Source organism: Lachnellula hyalina, assembly GCF_007821495.1.
Source record: "Lachnellula hyalina strain CBS 185.66 chromosome Unknown contig00010, whole genome shotgun sequence".
Taxonomy (NCBI): Eukaryota; Fungi; Ascomycota; class Leotiomycetes; order Helotiales; family Lachnaceae; genus Lachnellula; species Lachnellula hyalina.
The window spans coordinates 199,869-215,016 of record NW_022157124.1 but is presented as its reverse complement, the minus strand read 5'-3'; the positions used below and the strand labels follow the sequence as shown (position 1 = coordinate 215,016).

The 15,148-nt window shown below is 48.8% G+C and overlaps 5 protein-coding genes across 5 annotated transcripts; 1 reads left to right on the top strand and 4 right to left on the bottom strand.

Annotated features, from left to right (window-relative positions):
- Positions 1-234: 234 nt before the first annotated feature.
- LHYA1_G001119 (uncharacterized protein) lies at positions 235-1,980 on the bottom strand (the record flags this gene model as incomplete). Its single annotated transcript, XM_031146105.1, has 1 exon — positions 235-1,980. One exon carries the CDS (start codon positions 1,978-1,980, stop codon positions 235-237), a length of 1,746 nt encoding a protein of 581 aa, XP_031008936.1.
- A 2,809-nt stretch (positions 1,981-4,789) lies between these two features.
- Positions 4,790-7,025, bottom strand: LHYA1_G001118 (uncharacterized protein; the record flags this gene model as incomplete). The annotated part of the gene is made up of 6 exons (XM_031146104.1): positions 4,790-5,511; positions 5,560-5,834; positions 5,899-6,105; positions 6,159-6,253; positions 6,381-6,783; positions 6,850-7,025. The coding sequence occupies 6 exons, from the start codon at positions 7,023-7,025 to the stop codon at positions 4,790-4,792; spliced, it is 1,878 nt and encodes a 625-aa protein (XP_031008937.1).
- Positions 7,026-7,391: 366 nt separating this feature from the next.
- Positions 7,392-8,288, bottom strand: LHYA1_G001117 (uncharacterized protein; the record flags this gene model as incomplete). Its single annotated transcript, XM_031146103.1, has 1 exon — positions 7,392-8,288. The coding sequence occupies one exon, from the start codon at positions 8,286-8,288 to the stop codon at positions 7,392-7,394; it is 897 nt and encodes a 298-aa protein (XP_031008930.1).
- Positions 8,289-10,639: 2,351 nt separating this feature from the next.
- LHYA1_G001116 (uncharacterized protein) lies at positions 10,640-11,308 on the top strand (the record flags this gene model as incomplete). The annotated part of the gene is made up of 1 exon (XM_031146102.1): positions 10,640-11,308. The coding sequence occupies one exon, from the start codon at positions 10,640-10,642 to the stop codon at positions 11,306-11,308; it is 669 nt and encodes a 222-aa protein (XP_031008931.1).
- A 1,548-nt stretch (positions 11,309-12,856) lies between these two features.
- sconB (putative E3 ubiquitin ligase complex SCF subunit) lies at positions 12,857-15,034 on the bottom strand (the record flags this gene model as incomplete). The annotated part of the gene is made up of 2 exons (XM_031146101.1): positions 12,857-14,566; positions 14,615-15,034. The coding sequence occupies 2 exons, from the start codon at positions 15,032-15,034 to the stop codon at positions 12,857-12,859; spliced, it is 2,130 nt and encodes a 709-aa protein (XP_031008928.1).
- Between the last annotated feature and the right edge of the window lie 114 nt (positions 15,035-15,148).

Sequence of the window (15,148 nt, the reverse complement as noted above, 5' to 3'; positions counted from 1 at the left end):
GTAGTAGTATCGAAACAATCGCCACAAAAATAGATAAGAAGCCTCGAGTGCTTTGGGGGGGTATAATGAACTTTTTCCTCTTTTGAACTTTTGAAAAAGGGAGAAAGCCGACGGACCGCCCAGTACAAGGCACCGAGAAACAAGAATCAAAAAAGAAAAGGGTGATCCTGCACCAAGATCATGTCGCTAAATCCAGAATACGCGCATATCGCTTCAAATGAAATATAAAACCCATCAAAACCATTCGTCTCCGTAGTATTGTTGTGGCTTCGAACGGGAGTGCGAGTTTCCTGATATCAATCTCGACGGTCCAGATGGACGTTCATCCCGGCTCCGATGGTCATCGATACGCCGGTCATCGTTACGTCGGTCATCGATACGTCGGTCATCGATACGTCGGTCATCGATGCGTCGTGGACCGCCGTACTCTGAGTTCGATCGTTCACTACCATTGCGGAGGGCCTTTTGTTGCTGCTGTTGTTTGATCTCAATCTCTCCTCCATCGGGGCAATCAATCTGTGCCCCGCCGACCATCACTCGAGCCGTGCCCGTGACTTTGATAGTCACGTTCTCGCCCTCTCCACTACCGCTTCTCGTAGTCCGAGTAGTAGCCGACTTTCTCCAGTCACTTTCATCTCGGCTAGCACTGCTCTTGGTACTCCTGCTGCTGCCTGCTTGTCTTCGCTGCTGCCTCTTCAAAACTTCTGCCGTCAAGGGTATAGTCTCGCCAACATCTTGCTCAACATCTTGCTGGTATGTGGAAGCCTGGCGTATCTTAGTTTCGTAATCACTTGAGCCTGTCGATGGAGTGGCACTTTGGCCGTAATAGCTCTGCCGACGTCGGCTAGCATTTGCCGTTTCGACCTGAACCCCCCCGGGGCCATCGTGGTAGGAAACCGAGTTTCTATGCGAGCTCCGATTGCGAGATCGTGAATCATCACGTATAAGTGTCCTACCTTCGTAAGGTTCTGGAAGAGGAGCGTAATCTGTGACAGGTCGTCGAAGGCTTGGTCGAGGTGGAGGTGGCATTGCTTGATAATCCGCCGCGTGCTTGCTGAGTCTCTGTCCGACCCCAGATGGGACACGTATGCTTTCCCTTCTCTGGACCACAGCGTCGGAGACCGACGTATAACCATCATCGTGGTAGCTTGCGCTGTAAGCATCATCGATATCCGATTGATGAAAATCACGACTGCCGTAACTGGAAGTCCTACCAGAAGGCGTGTCGAATCTTGATGCCAGAGGTCGAGCAGACATTGGCCGCTCGGGAGCCGACATGGCTTGAGATCCAAAGTAGTCTGAGCTCTGAGGAGCAGGTGTAGCCGCATATCGCATGTATCCAAGAGGATCAGGAGGAGGGTATGACGGCGTGATTATTGACTGAGCTGGTGGCTGATAATTGGCCCAGGCAGATGAGGAGAGTGGAGGTCCATATGCTCCGGTCGATGTATGTGTTGCATTGTAATTAATAGGTCTTGGTGGATATGTCTGTGTTGACACCGGTCGTGGTCGCATGGGAATTGGCTGGGTCATATTAGGTTGCGACAAGATAGTAGGGACGTGTCTTGTCGCAGACGATGGGGTTGGCACGCCGAAATATGTCGGGTCTTCTTTCGTCAGATATGAAGGGATATGTAATTTAGGAACGTTGTAGTTCTTGTGTGCCGAGGAAGGCCGTTCCTTCTGCGGCGAGTGAGTGTTACTCATGGAAGACTTCCGACGCTCCTTGTTCTCTGTCGTGATCACTTCCTCTCTCCGCGAACCCGATCTAGCCAATGCGCGTTCTGGGGCAGCATCGAAGTCGATATTGGCAGAGCGCCTATTTTTTGGCTTGTCTGATCGTCCGCTCTCGCGCTGCGAAACCTTGGGTCTTTCTTTTGTGTTCGTTTTGGCGCTTCGCCTACTGCCTGCAACCCGTTTCCCATCCTCGTCAAGGTCGACCACGTAGGCCGGCCGAGGAGGAAGCTTGTCTGACCCCATAGTAAAAGAACTGCTGGTGGTGTCGACAAATGAAAAGTGCGTGCGTAACCAGTCGGCAACGGCGACGGCGAGGTTGACTTGGGTATTTAACTTTATGCCTGGTTGCTGTGGTGTTGAGGTGGGATGGGATGGGCCGAGAAAATTAAAAAAAAAGATGGGGAGCGGCGGCGGCGGGCGGGAGTGAGCTCAGACTTTTGCTAGCGAGCTGCGCCCAAGAGGATCCTTTATCGATAGCAAGCCGGGGTGTGTGGAGGGGTCTTAAGAACTTGTAAATTCGCAACAAGCTGTTGCAACTTTGACCAGACGACAGGAGGAATGAAGTGATTTGAATCTCGTCGTAAAGTCTTGGTCAGAGAAACGGGGGAAGTGGCCTCCGGATGAGAAATCCAATCCGAGGTAGAAAAAAAAAGTCCAGTAGTTCCTCTGTTGTAGCGTTGTCCTTCAGCCTAATCGTCGTACGGGAGGATTGGGTATCAATGCCCATATGAATAGAGTGGGGATAGCAGAACGCCGCGAGGTCCCATCTTTATGACTCCTCGGAGTCCTGATAGTAAGTAAAATAGACGGATGGAAGTTGGAGCTGAGGAGAAGAAGATATGTCCGGGGTGGGAAGGAAGGGTAAAGAGAACAATAGAGGCTGCATTGCCCGCCGCCCGGGGACTCGTGCTATGCTCTGCGGAGAATGACATGCAACGCACTGCACTATACTGGACGGTGCAAATATTCTATGTACGAAGTAAGTAGTCACACTGATGACTGACCACCGCACCCGTTGCGATTCCTTGCTTCTTCAATAACATTGGTAGGCGGTTTGTGAGAGCCAGCGATCCTAATTGGAATGCTGCCCTGCGGATGCAAAGCCAACACTGCCCACCAGTCTCTTTCATAGGCAGAGGAAAGCGACGGGTAGGCAAGACACCACGCCCTCGACCGAGTATGTGTCTATCTGCAGCCGCCTCCTAGATGCAATTTTGACGGTGGATGAATGACTCCCTCCGCCCCTCAAACAGGGAAGAATGAGCCAATATCAATGTCGCTAAAGAGAAACAACAGCAAAATCTAAAATGCCCAGCTCTTAGTCTCCAATCACTCCTTCTTTGACATATGCCAGTGCTGCTGTGTTACCCAGCCAACTTTCTATACCTCCATATTCTGATATAGGAGTCCTATTGAAGCTTCTTTCGTGTTTCAGAGCCAACAGAAAATGTATTTCAGAATTAACAGATCACCCTCATTCCATTGGAGACCGTCGGGACACGGATCTGGCGTGATGCAAGTCATCAAAATAAACCCCATACCACTTGTCCCAGCTGAAGCGGCATCATCCAACCTAACCGGGGAGCAGGAGAAGCAGAAGCTTGAGATCTGGGCGATTGCTCCCTATCCCGGGTCGAGGAGTTCGAATACCGGGACGTTACGATGAACTGAACCGAAGGATTCCAAGGACCTTCGGACCAGTGATGTCGTCGCCGTCACCCTGCATACTCCATGTTTATGCATTATATGCAGGCCATTGAAGATGTGCAAACCTTACCCTTTCGGGCGTACACACCACACTCCCATCCAACTGGAAGGCGGATAATTAAGTCAGTCAGATAGAAAAGCCACGGCCAAGACCTGATGGCGAATTATATGTTATTCCCACTGCCGTCTCACCGTGACTCGATTTGAGGCCATTCGCAAAAGGTGCAGTGGAAGTGGAGTCTCGTCTCTCCACAGGCTTCATCCGCTACTGACAATGTCCACATTAGTACGTTTACTACCCTACAGGCTACTCGGTATGACGGTAGTGCCTATCAAGATCTTAACCTCCGCATTAGTGTAACCTACAAGGCTGAGATCACGATACACCTGCCAGTCGTCCCGTATCTACGGAAGAGACAAAAAGTCCCAGATGCATACAAATGTTAGACCGGAAAAGGAAACAGGCAATGGCAGATAGCAGATAGAGCTTTATCTGTTCATTTGCGACTAAGGTTGATCCTTCAGATAGTCATGGTAAATGATCGTCTTTCTCCCCACACCCTCAGCCAACCGCACACCGCTTTTTGACCTCCAAGAGTCATCCTCGTAAACACGATTATGTGCTCTATCGCCCCATAGAATAGCAACGCCACACAAATCTGAGAATCGACTCGCCGTCGAGGCCATAAATTTGACGCAAAGCACCAGGCAAACGTCCAGTCATCTGCTGTATTATTGGCTGGCCCATACTCACGACTGTTGCGTCTCGGGTTTTTTCCACAAAGTGAATTTAGCGAGCATCTTTGGATTCCTTCTCGAGCTTCATTTGGATCCCGAGCCCTCCCCTGATCAATAACACCACCCGCGTTAATGCCCGGGCAAAATCGCGAACTCTTCTGTGCAACCCGCAGAGCGTCGCGATTGCGTTACCCCAGCCGGCTTCGTACATGTTCAAGTATGTGGGGCCGAAGGACTTTTGGGGGCGAAGTCAACGAACCACGATTTGAATCCGTGTGATGAAGGAAGGAAAGAAATGCTACTATTGTAAACTATTTTCGGTAGAGACTTCTCAGAGAGGTAGACTTCCTATATACCTCCGTTCATCTGAGTATCAACCATTCTTGCGTGCTCTATCTTGACCTTTGGTAGCTCACGTCACTTGACTCTGACGTGAGACTCCAGACTTTCCAAACACTTGGAACATGTCCCAAACCAGTTAGCTGTAGCTAGAGCTAGCTGAGTACTACCTCGTAGCCAGCGCCGAAGTTCCAATTGACCACGGAGACCGATAGGTGCTGTTTTGAGAGCCTTGCAGATGCTATGTTCCTTGAGGATACTTGGCACATCAAAACTCTCGAGCCCAGTTGCAAGTCATTGTGGCCCAAAGATCATGATACAGGGGCATACCAGTAGTCGATGTTTGATACTCAGATGCTCCAATTTGATTGAGATCAGAGGACCCTCCATAAGTTGAATCTTTGGGAGAGTTGAAGTAAGGACTTAGGCTCGGATCCATTATTGGGCAATGACCCATCGCGATACCAGCTATTTTTCCGGGTTGCACGACAAAGGATTCCGGCTTTATGTTAGCAACTCGGCGCTCGTAAGACGTCTTGACGCTTGCTAGTAACATCTTGAAGACGTAAAGTACGTCGGGGTTCCTAGGATGATTGACATCTTCGGAAGAAGTCTTAGTGGATGACAAATGCTGGAAGCGGTAACAGAGACAGTCGAGGTACATCACTAAAGGTATGTTCGTCCTTGTCGTATTTGAATCCCATCCTCGATTCGCAGCCATGAGAAAGGTGAGTCGAGAGAGAACAAGCGTCGCTTCGACCATCAGACCCCACTGCACAGATGTAAACCCTAGCAAGCTGGCCTCGGGTAATGACAGAAGGTACTCGAAAAATCTCTTGGAAGAATCGAGGCAATTGGTAAGATGAGACTGGACGAGCGGAGCATTGTCTTTTTGTGAACGCAAGTGATCTCTGTATGGCTTACGCAGAAATCCAAGCTCATAGCTGTAGATCGAAAGGTCGACGGATCGTTCAGCAAGAGCCATATATGCTACACTATGAGTCAGTACCGGCATGATATATGTGGTTGGATACGTACGCAAGCTGCGGATCTCGTCCGGTATAGAGTCTCTCCATTGCTGAAGCTCATTCGTGAATATCTGAACATTCAACTCAGCATTGAGAGAGTCAAGGTGCGGATCGTCGCTCAGTTGTTTGCTAGCGTGGAGTTCCGTAATTTTCTCATTAAGGCGTCGCAATCTGACCATCGAGTAAACGGGGGCCAGAAGCTCTTCGTCCATCAATGATTCGCCGTACACATCCATGACATTAGAGTATCGTAAGTTGTTTGGTTTCCCGAAGCCTTGACAATAACTAGGGAAATATGATTAGCAGGGCGGTGTTACAGAGCCTATAAGTAGAGAGGTATTAAACTCACGCAGAAGATAAGTAGTAACACCCGAGATATGCTCTCTTCGCTGCTTTTGTGAACTCGTCGTTCTCAATGAGACCTTCTGTGCGTATAGCGTTGAAGTTGCTGAGGTTCGGCGATTCTCGGTCCAGCCCAAGATCAGCGGCAAGACTAATCGCAAGATTTATATACATAGATGATTGATTATTTCGAGGATGTATATGAATTGGGTACCTCCATTAAAAAATTAGCCCCAAACCGTCAGGTAATTGGGCAGATCAACTTACCATGCGATGTACACAAGCAACCCTAGTAAGAAATCGAGGCTCTTTTGCCCTTCAACAATCACCTTGGAACTCAGGACGCGCCTAAATTCATGGTCCTAAACATCAGGTCTCGAAGTTAGCGCAGCTTTAGAGGGGTTCAGGAGTAATCTGCAAAACAAGTTACAGGGCTCAACTCCGAAAACCACCTGAGAGAGAAGCATCTGCTTCGGGATTTCAACTGACCATCTGATGGTACAAGGGCGGATCTTTAATCGATGCGCTCGTAAGAATTGCTAGTAGCAGGAACGGAGACGATTTCGACAATGAGGGAACAGTGGCATCTTGGGAAACCTGGACAAATGGAAAACACGGAGCCATCAGGCGAAAAGTGGAGAGAAGTTCTTCGCCATCGAGGAGGCTAATTCGTCGTTGTTCTATAAGTGACGAAGCAGATTGGACTTGTTCAATATCATGGATGCGCTTCGTCTCTGGAGGGCCGTCTTCTCCGAAAAACTCTTTATGGCGTCGGTGGAGTGCTAGCAAATCCTTTTGGGTATCTGGAGGCAACACGGGGGGAAGATTGATCGAAAATTCCGAGTCATCAAATATGGGGGAGTGATTCTTGTTGGGATTGGTAGAAGATTTTCTAAGGGTATATCAGCAAGGGTCTTTCCCCGAATCCTCACGGAAATAGAATGCTAGTATGACTTACGTATTGCGAGTTCGCATTGGGCGAGCTTTAGATCGGACAACACAGTCATTGCTACTCTGTTCGCATCTGTGGCACACATCCTGCCCCTTGCTGAAAATGCAACGACTTTTACTTGCTCTGCAAGCCTCACATGCACGAGCATTTCTCAACTTTGATGCCGTGCCGTTTTCAGACATTTCCTTGTACCGTCGGAGACAATTACTAAACTGAACTTCAAATTTTGATTTGTGGGAACTGGCTGTCTCCAGTCCGGATGTCCATGTTCATATACGTGGTCTCGGAATGGATTTGGCCGGATGTACACCTTGCGCGGATGTACGGATGTACGGCTGTAACGGATGTACGTAGCGCGATCCCATTGGACAATGCGACACGACAGCCAATGATAATCGACGCAATATAATCCTAACATGGGGCCACTCTTGGAGTGCACCATAGGCAGTTCAGTCAGAAAAACAACAGAGGAAGTCTCTGCTCATGGAAACTTTCACTCAACGACGTTCCCATAGCCTATTCTATCCCACTAAAAGCTTTATTCAATGTTACAGCAATTGGACGTCTGCCACGCACGCTCGATGATCTGACGAATAAACCCCATCGTCAAAGCGGTTTGCCAAGACGGCATATGTAGCATACTCGACATGGTCACTTTTCCTTGCAAATATAAAATCAATCCGAGCTGGTGTATTGTCCACATGACCGAAGGAGGTAAATGTCATCTCGTTGCCGTATCGTATTTCTTTGGGGATGCTCACGCCAATGTCTTCCATCACCGATTCGGGTGCAGTCATAATTTGATAGGCTCCATCATCAGGGGGGCTGTTGAAGTCGCCCGCAAGCAAAACAACAGAAAAATCCTCCAACGTCACCTCAGAGGAGATGAGGGAAAGTATAAGCTTAGCACTCTCCTTTCTAGATTTAGCACCCTCATTATCGAAATGAGTGCTCATAACAAGAACAAGTTTCCCGGTTTTTGCATGTACAAAGATCCCGACGGTGACAATGCGAATACTCGCAGCATCCCAGCCTCTTGAGGGCTTCTCGGGTGTTTCACTGAGCCAAACCGTTCGCCATTTCTTGACGTGAAAGATTGAAGGTCGATAGAATATAGGGGAGTATTCGCCAGCTTGCTTGCCATCGTCTCTGCCGACTCCAATGTAGTCCCACTCTCCGGATGCAGAGCCATTGAGTGAGGTTTGGACATCCACAAGCTGGGAATGAAGTACTTCTTGAAGGCAGATGAATGTCTCGGGGATACTCGTGGAGTTGAAGACGAGCTCGGAGCAGAGCCTTGGACGCCGAATTGGCCATCGCTCCTCGCCCTTGAAAGGCGCCTCAGTGGCGTATCGAATGTTGTGCGTTATAACACGGAGATTTATTGATGTTTCGTTGTTCCTGCTCTCCTTGTGGTTCTCATCAGAGACTTGCTTTCGAGTCATGATGCGTGAAGCTTGCGACGCGTCAAGAAATGGCTTCAATACCCTGAACACTTTGTCTAATGGAAGTCGACTGAGATATTGATGGCACCACAGAATACTTTAACCAGTAATTTGCACAGACAAAGAATGAGGTGAACAAGAAGAAGATCCGGCGGTTGCGAATAATAGATCCACTCCGGCGTGTATTCATTTATATTTGGGGTAAATATCGCGAGGTTGCTGAGTCAGAAAAACGTACCGAGAGAAGTCCCACCCCACCAGAGCCCCAAATTCCTTACAGCGCACAGCCTCTTCACTTTGTTCAAACTCCCAAACACAGCATATGGCACTACCGCACCATTCCAGTCTCGTCCTGTCATATCGCTCGACCACTGGAATACTGCAATGCTGCTTGCCTGTGCCACCCCAATCACTTTTGATTGGACACTCGCGATGCAAGTGCACGTACTCAGCGGCTTGCTGCTTCAGCTGCAAGCCTTGGCGGTTATCCCCAAATATATTAAAGTTGAGCTTATTCGCATTCTCAAGTTAATTGACATCTTTCGTACAAGTGCCTTCCAATTCTGTTTGCTTTTGCCAGAGCCTTTATCTGTTCCTTCCTACATAAGTACTGTAATTGAAAGGATCGCTCCTTCCCTGTGTCATCTCGCCTGGCCTTGGAATTCTTCGCCATTTCTGAATTCCTTTATAACGTAGCTTATAAATATCGCTTTCTCGGATTAATTTGATCATCTTCTCTTGATTTGGCTTTCTTCAATCGAATTTTCAGTCACAGCAAGCTTGAGATCATTCAGCCATCATGCGTTTATCAATCCTTGTCCTCCCGGCGGCAATAGTCGCGTTTGTTTCAGCACAGGTAGGGACCCTCATATTCTCTCGAATCTATCCTACATCTACTAATATATTGCAGACTGCACCAACACCTACAACAGGCATCATATACTCCAATACCACCTCAACGGCGGCCGTTACCACAGGATACACCACCTCTGTGGTTGTCGTCGGAGGCAAGACCACGAGCGTCTTGGTTAATGGAGCAGGCGAGACTTCTTCTTTCCACTCGACAGTCAGCCCTACAGCGAGCCTTCAGGGCAGTGAGGCGGAGAGGAGCTTCCGGGAAGTTGGCGGTGTCTTGTTGGTTGCTGCGATGGGATTTGCGCTTGTGTTATAGGATGATGTCTTGCTCGGTGTATGTTCAGACTGTGGGTTTTCGTGGCTGGTGGGAAAATCAAGAAATTACCCTTCCGTTTTATGGTTCAGAGTTGGACTCTAGATATTAATACTATAATGTTTCTACTCGGCGCACGAATTCATAAGACATGAAAAGTCTCAAGCTCCATGAGGTGACGGAGCAAGTTCAGTCGGAGCTATATCGTACGATCGTACGGACCTTTAGAGAACCCAATCCTGATAAGTCACCCAGCCCGGTCACTTTAGTACCTTGAGCGTCAAACAAGTCATGTATAGTTCCAGTGGTTCCAGTGATTCTATTATCGCTCAACCAGGAAAGATCTTCGCCGACAGCACTTCATAAAGCACTATAACAAATAACTATATACCAAAAGCTCTTGATATATAATATTCCACAAGACGACACGAATGAATGATGGGTAAGCCATCCGCACTGCCTTGAATTTCACGTGTGTCACGTGTGCAATCAACTACTCACAAGCCTCGTGCCAAGAATGTCTTATCGATTTCACATCAGCCATCCTCGCCTCACTTTCCCATCTTCAAAGCTCACGGTGACTTCATCTAGTCATTATCCTCCCAAATCCGGGGAAGCTGCCCTTGTCTCCCCCTCGGTGTATGCTGCGTGCCTTGCAGTCACACCCAGAATGCGGCTGGTGCAAGACATGGCTTGCGGAAGAACCCCCATTCCCGTCACCAGATAGGCTCCCACCCTGACCACCCAACTCGTAACCGCCATACGCGGAAGCAGTCACGACTCAAGGCTTACGTTTCTTTTACCTGTCTTTTATCTGTCTTGGTTTTCTTACGGCAAGTGCTGATGGAGGGCTGTCTCACTTCAGTGTGATTCATAGCACGCGCTCGCCGAGCGTGGCTGAAGCGTGGTGGTGACTGTCTACTCCGTACGCCCTACTCTTTCTAGGTAGCTACGTGACTATTTTTTCGTATGCGTATATATCTCACACCCATCGCTCCCCGTATTTATTGTATTTCTATTTCCATCTCAATTTTGCTTCAGAACAAACAAATACCTACATTCGCTAAGATACCATAATCCACCCCGCAAAGCGCATTCAAACCCACAGACCGGCCGTTGAGCCGGATTCGACGAACACAAATATACCAACACTCTTTATTATTTCCACGAACAAGAAGGCGAGATGCCGTTCAACGAACAGCAGAAGCGGAACCAGCGCCGAGACTCCTGGCCCCCTACTGTCGTCCGCATCCCAGAGGATCTTGAGTCCATCGACGAAAACCCCATCTCATTCTTCCTGACCTCTCCCGAAGACATGGACGACTTCCTCTCCAACGATGAGCTGTCAGCGGGCATCGACCCCAAACTGCCTGAAATAAGAGAAGTCTCGCCAAGCAGTCTGCAACGCGTGCCGAGGCTTGAAGAAGACGGCGAGGAGTTCGAGGTGCCTATGACTCTACAAGATTTCACGGAGAGGCATGAAAGTGGGAGGAAATCGAGGACGGGACAATATAAAGATGGCGCGGAGAGGTTAACCGGGCTAGGCATCATGCTCCCGGAACATGCAGCGATGCGTGGACGGCCGAGAGTCAAACTTGTCCCTGAAGGACGCGGGCGTGGACGTGGCAGGGCTAGGACGTTGAGTGCGCGGCGGCCACAGAGTTGGAGGGAACCGAGTCCGGAAATTTTCTCGATCAAAGAGGAGCGCGAGGATGGGGGCGAGGTTGGGGGGACGGCGATGGGGAGGAGTGTTTCGACGCCTGGGACGATCAGCGGGGGGATCTTGAAGATGAGTCCCAGCTTGAGTCTGAGTCCAGGGCCGAAGAAGAGGGTTCATTGGGCAGATACTTAATGGGGGACATAGGTGTATGAGTGGGTAGCATTTGCATGGTCGGCGTTTGGGCGCTGTGATTTTAGCATTTTCATCATACCCTCAGATTGCACACTTTCATTTTCCATCTAGGGTTTCACAGTTTTGACATTGTTTGCATTTACATATGTTTATCTCCTTCCTCTTGAGGACTTTAATTGCGTGGGCTCGGCACATCGATTGTATATTAATGGAGGAGGAGGAGCTAGCTCCTGGTACTCCTTTGGTAGATAGCTGGATGTTTGTCACTAAACAGCGCGTAATGGAGATTATTCCCACAGTACATATTTCGCCAAGTCCTGTCTTCGTCCTTGAATAACCTTTCTACACTCTACCAATTTTCACTCCACAAGTTCTCAATCTGCTCTTCCGGATCTCATCTGTACATATCTATCTGGTGCCTCTTTAGCATCTAGTGCGCCGCCAAGACACCCTTTTGGGCCCGCATCACATTGTTTTGTTGCACGTCGCCTTTTGGATTAGATTTAACAATCGGCCAAGACCCATATTTCTATTCCAGTTTTAGTAATACCTCACGTGCTTTTGTTGCACATCGTCTTTGGCACAGATTTAAAAATACGCGTCGCCAGGTAAAAAACGGGGGAGAGCTAGGGTCGGAACTAAGTAATCTTTGATTTGCTTCAATACGCAAATCGATCCTCGACTTATATCAGAACACGTACTAGCTACCGCGAGATAATTCTGATTCATAATTAGGCAATCGTTTTAATGTTTCGATTCTGTGTTTGCTTCAACGTCATTGTAATTACTACATATCTCTAGAATTGCCCCTTGAATACCCCGGCTTCTGAAGCTGAGTTTAGAAACATAATGATTAGAGGTAGATGTTAGGGGACAAATCGCACTCCAAGTCCGTCCACAGATTGAGACAAATCAACAAAACGCAGCGGATTGTAGGAGATGGTGTATATATATACATCAGTACATGACATTGTGAATATTGCGGCACCACCTTCGCAAAACAGCTTTCATGGGTGTTAGATGCATGGTAGATAATTATCAGAACATGAAATCGCCTCTTAATCTCTATCATAGTAAACGGTGAAGAAACACACATATACTATGAAGCTAGTCGACCCGTAATACTCAATTCAAAATACTAACTGCACTGCAGGATACGGTTGAATTGCTTCATTGGTTTATCTATCCATCCATCCATCCATCCGCCCACGTAATATGGACAATCATGCTAGCGTATATTGAGCAAGGAAATGTTTTGTTTCAACGCTATGCCATCCAGTAACGCCATCCTATGTCCCATCCAGTCCCAGTCCCAGTCCAGTCTAGTCCGGTCCAGTGCAGTTCATTCCATACCATTCCAGGTTTCCCATCCCGTGCTCCCTAGGCAACGCTTAAATGCAACAAATTAAGGTATCTATCTATCAATAAACTAATCAATCAAGCATCGGAAGCAATGAAGATCAGCGTTCACGCAAACAATCACAGCAGCTCTTCTCCCCCCACATTCTTCGACATCCAAGGCTTCTTTCTCAACGGCTCGCTCCTCGTTCAATACCCCTCATCCTCAACCGCCTCCCCATCTTCAGACTTGAAGCTGTACATCCGAACCTCACAGTCTTCACTCCCAGTAACCATCCTCGAATCACTAAGCCCAATGCACGTCACCGGGCCCTGATGTCCACTGAAAGTCTTCTCGCACTTTCCCGTCCGTGCATCCCACACTTTCACCATTCGATCTTCCGCCCCAGATACAACGCGCAACGTATCAGCAGCTAGAGCCCAAACGCCCTCAACGTGGCCAAAGAAGGTCTTTAAACACTTGCCAGACTCGACGTCCCAGAGTCGAACAGTGGAGTCCAAGCCACCTGTTACCATGTACCGCGCAGGCCGGGGACGGGATGAAGGCCAGAGCTCGAAGGGGGAGATCGAGGGGGGTGAGGAGAGGTTCATGGTGAGATCCGATGTACTTGATGTGCTGCTCGCGCCATCGTCTACTTCCTCTGCATCGACATCTTCAGGTTCATAGTCCGCAGGCAACAACGTGACTTGCTGAACCTGTCCAACATGGCCTATATATGTTTGGATTGTCTGCTTGGTATCCAGATCCCATAGACGAATCGTGCAGTCATCGGAAGCAGAGAATACGGTGCGGGAGGCGGAGTCGACGCGCACTGCGTTGACCCAGTCCCTGTGACCCTTTAAAGAAAATTTAGATTTGTCTTTGAAGTTCCAGATTCGTACGGTTTTGTCGACGGAGCCGGAAGCAAGGAGGTTGCCGTCGAGGTTTACTGATATCACGCCTTCGGTGTGTTCTGGATACGTTGCTATGGTCTCTCCAGTTCGCCAATTCCAGACTCGAATTGTGTGGTCGAGACTTCCGCTGATTAGTTTGGTGTCATCGAATTGCAGAGCCCGCACGCCGAGGGTGTGACCTCGGAGGGTTCGGAGGCATTCGCCAGTGTTGATATCCCAGATTTTGATGGTACTGTCGTATGACCCAGTTGCCAGAATGTTGTCATCAAACTGCAAGCACATGACACCATTTTGATGGCCTCTGAATATCTTGGTCGTACAGCGACCGTACTTCCAATTTGTGCCAACCTTGAATCGATCCTTGTAGACGTCTTTCCACGGCCGAGTTTTGGGGAAATATGAATCTTCGGGGTTCATTCTTTGTCGCTTGCTTGCTTCAGGAGAAACAGATAATGGGCCATCAGAAGTCAACGAGTCTGCATCTCTCTTTCCTATGCCATTACAGGATGGTTTCCTGACCATATCTGTACTGCCCGCATCATCAGGTGCCGGGGTCAATTTGGGTGACCACTCATTTAAACCTCGGCCTGTTGCTCGTAATTGCTGCTGGCGCTTCCAATCCCTCAAGCGTTTCCGCTCTAGTAATGGTAGTCCCCACCCACACTTGAGACATTTTCGGTCAATGTGCTGTTCGCACATCTTATGCCATACCACATCATCGTCTGCTAGTATACGCCATCTCTGACTGACTTGAGCAGCTTTACAAAGGGAGGTTGTGTCAAGGTGACATAAAATTTTGTAGGATATTTCCGATGGGAGGGCGGTGAGGAAATCAATGCGAATAAGGTCGCGTACAGAGGTTGAAAGATATGAGAGTTGGGGGAAACAGCACTGAGTCAAGATGCCCTGGAGCATAAGATTCCTGTGTTTGGCTGGGGCGGCGGAGAATAATGACCAGACGTGGGATATGCCCTGTTGATCGTCTTGGGTTAACGTTTCCAGCTCCTATCATTCTGTTAGCCATGATCTGCAAAACACCAAAGTCACATATACCCTCTGAAGATTCTCCATTGTTGGCTCGTCAGCTGTCCTTCTACACTTTGAATCCGGCTGATGCCGGTAGCAGAATTTGGTATTTGGATCTTTCTTTGAAGTTGTGTTTGGTTGAGCAACTCCCATGGGGGCGTATGATTCGGGGATATGCTTTGCAAGGAAAGGTGCAACAGTCTGACCAGCGATTCGACTTGAAGATGATATAGCAATTGTTGCGTCTGGTCCACCATGTTCTCCATCACAGTTATCCTTCGACGGACGCTCTCCGGCCTCCTTTGGTTGTCTTGCGTGCTCGACGGCCATACTCTCTGCGGATGAGATGTCGTGCGAGGTAGTGAAATTAGAATGGGTGAAAGTGCCATTGTCCGGTACTTCTACAGACTGGCGCAATGTCATGGAGTTGGGGGAGCCTGACGCCATATCGGCTACCCAGGGGTCGGTCAAAGGAAATGCCCGTTCGGGCTTCGTAAACAAAGACAGGCGCAAGGCAAGGGTCTGACTCAGATCAGGCTGCGCATGAGGAATCGAAGGGGA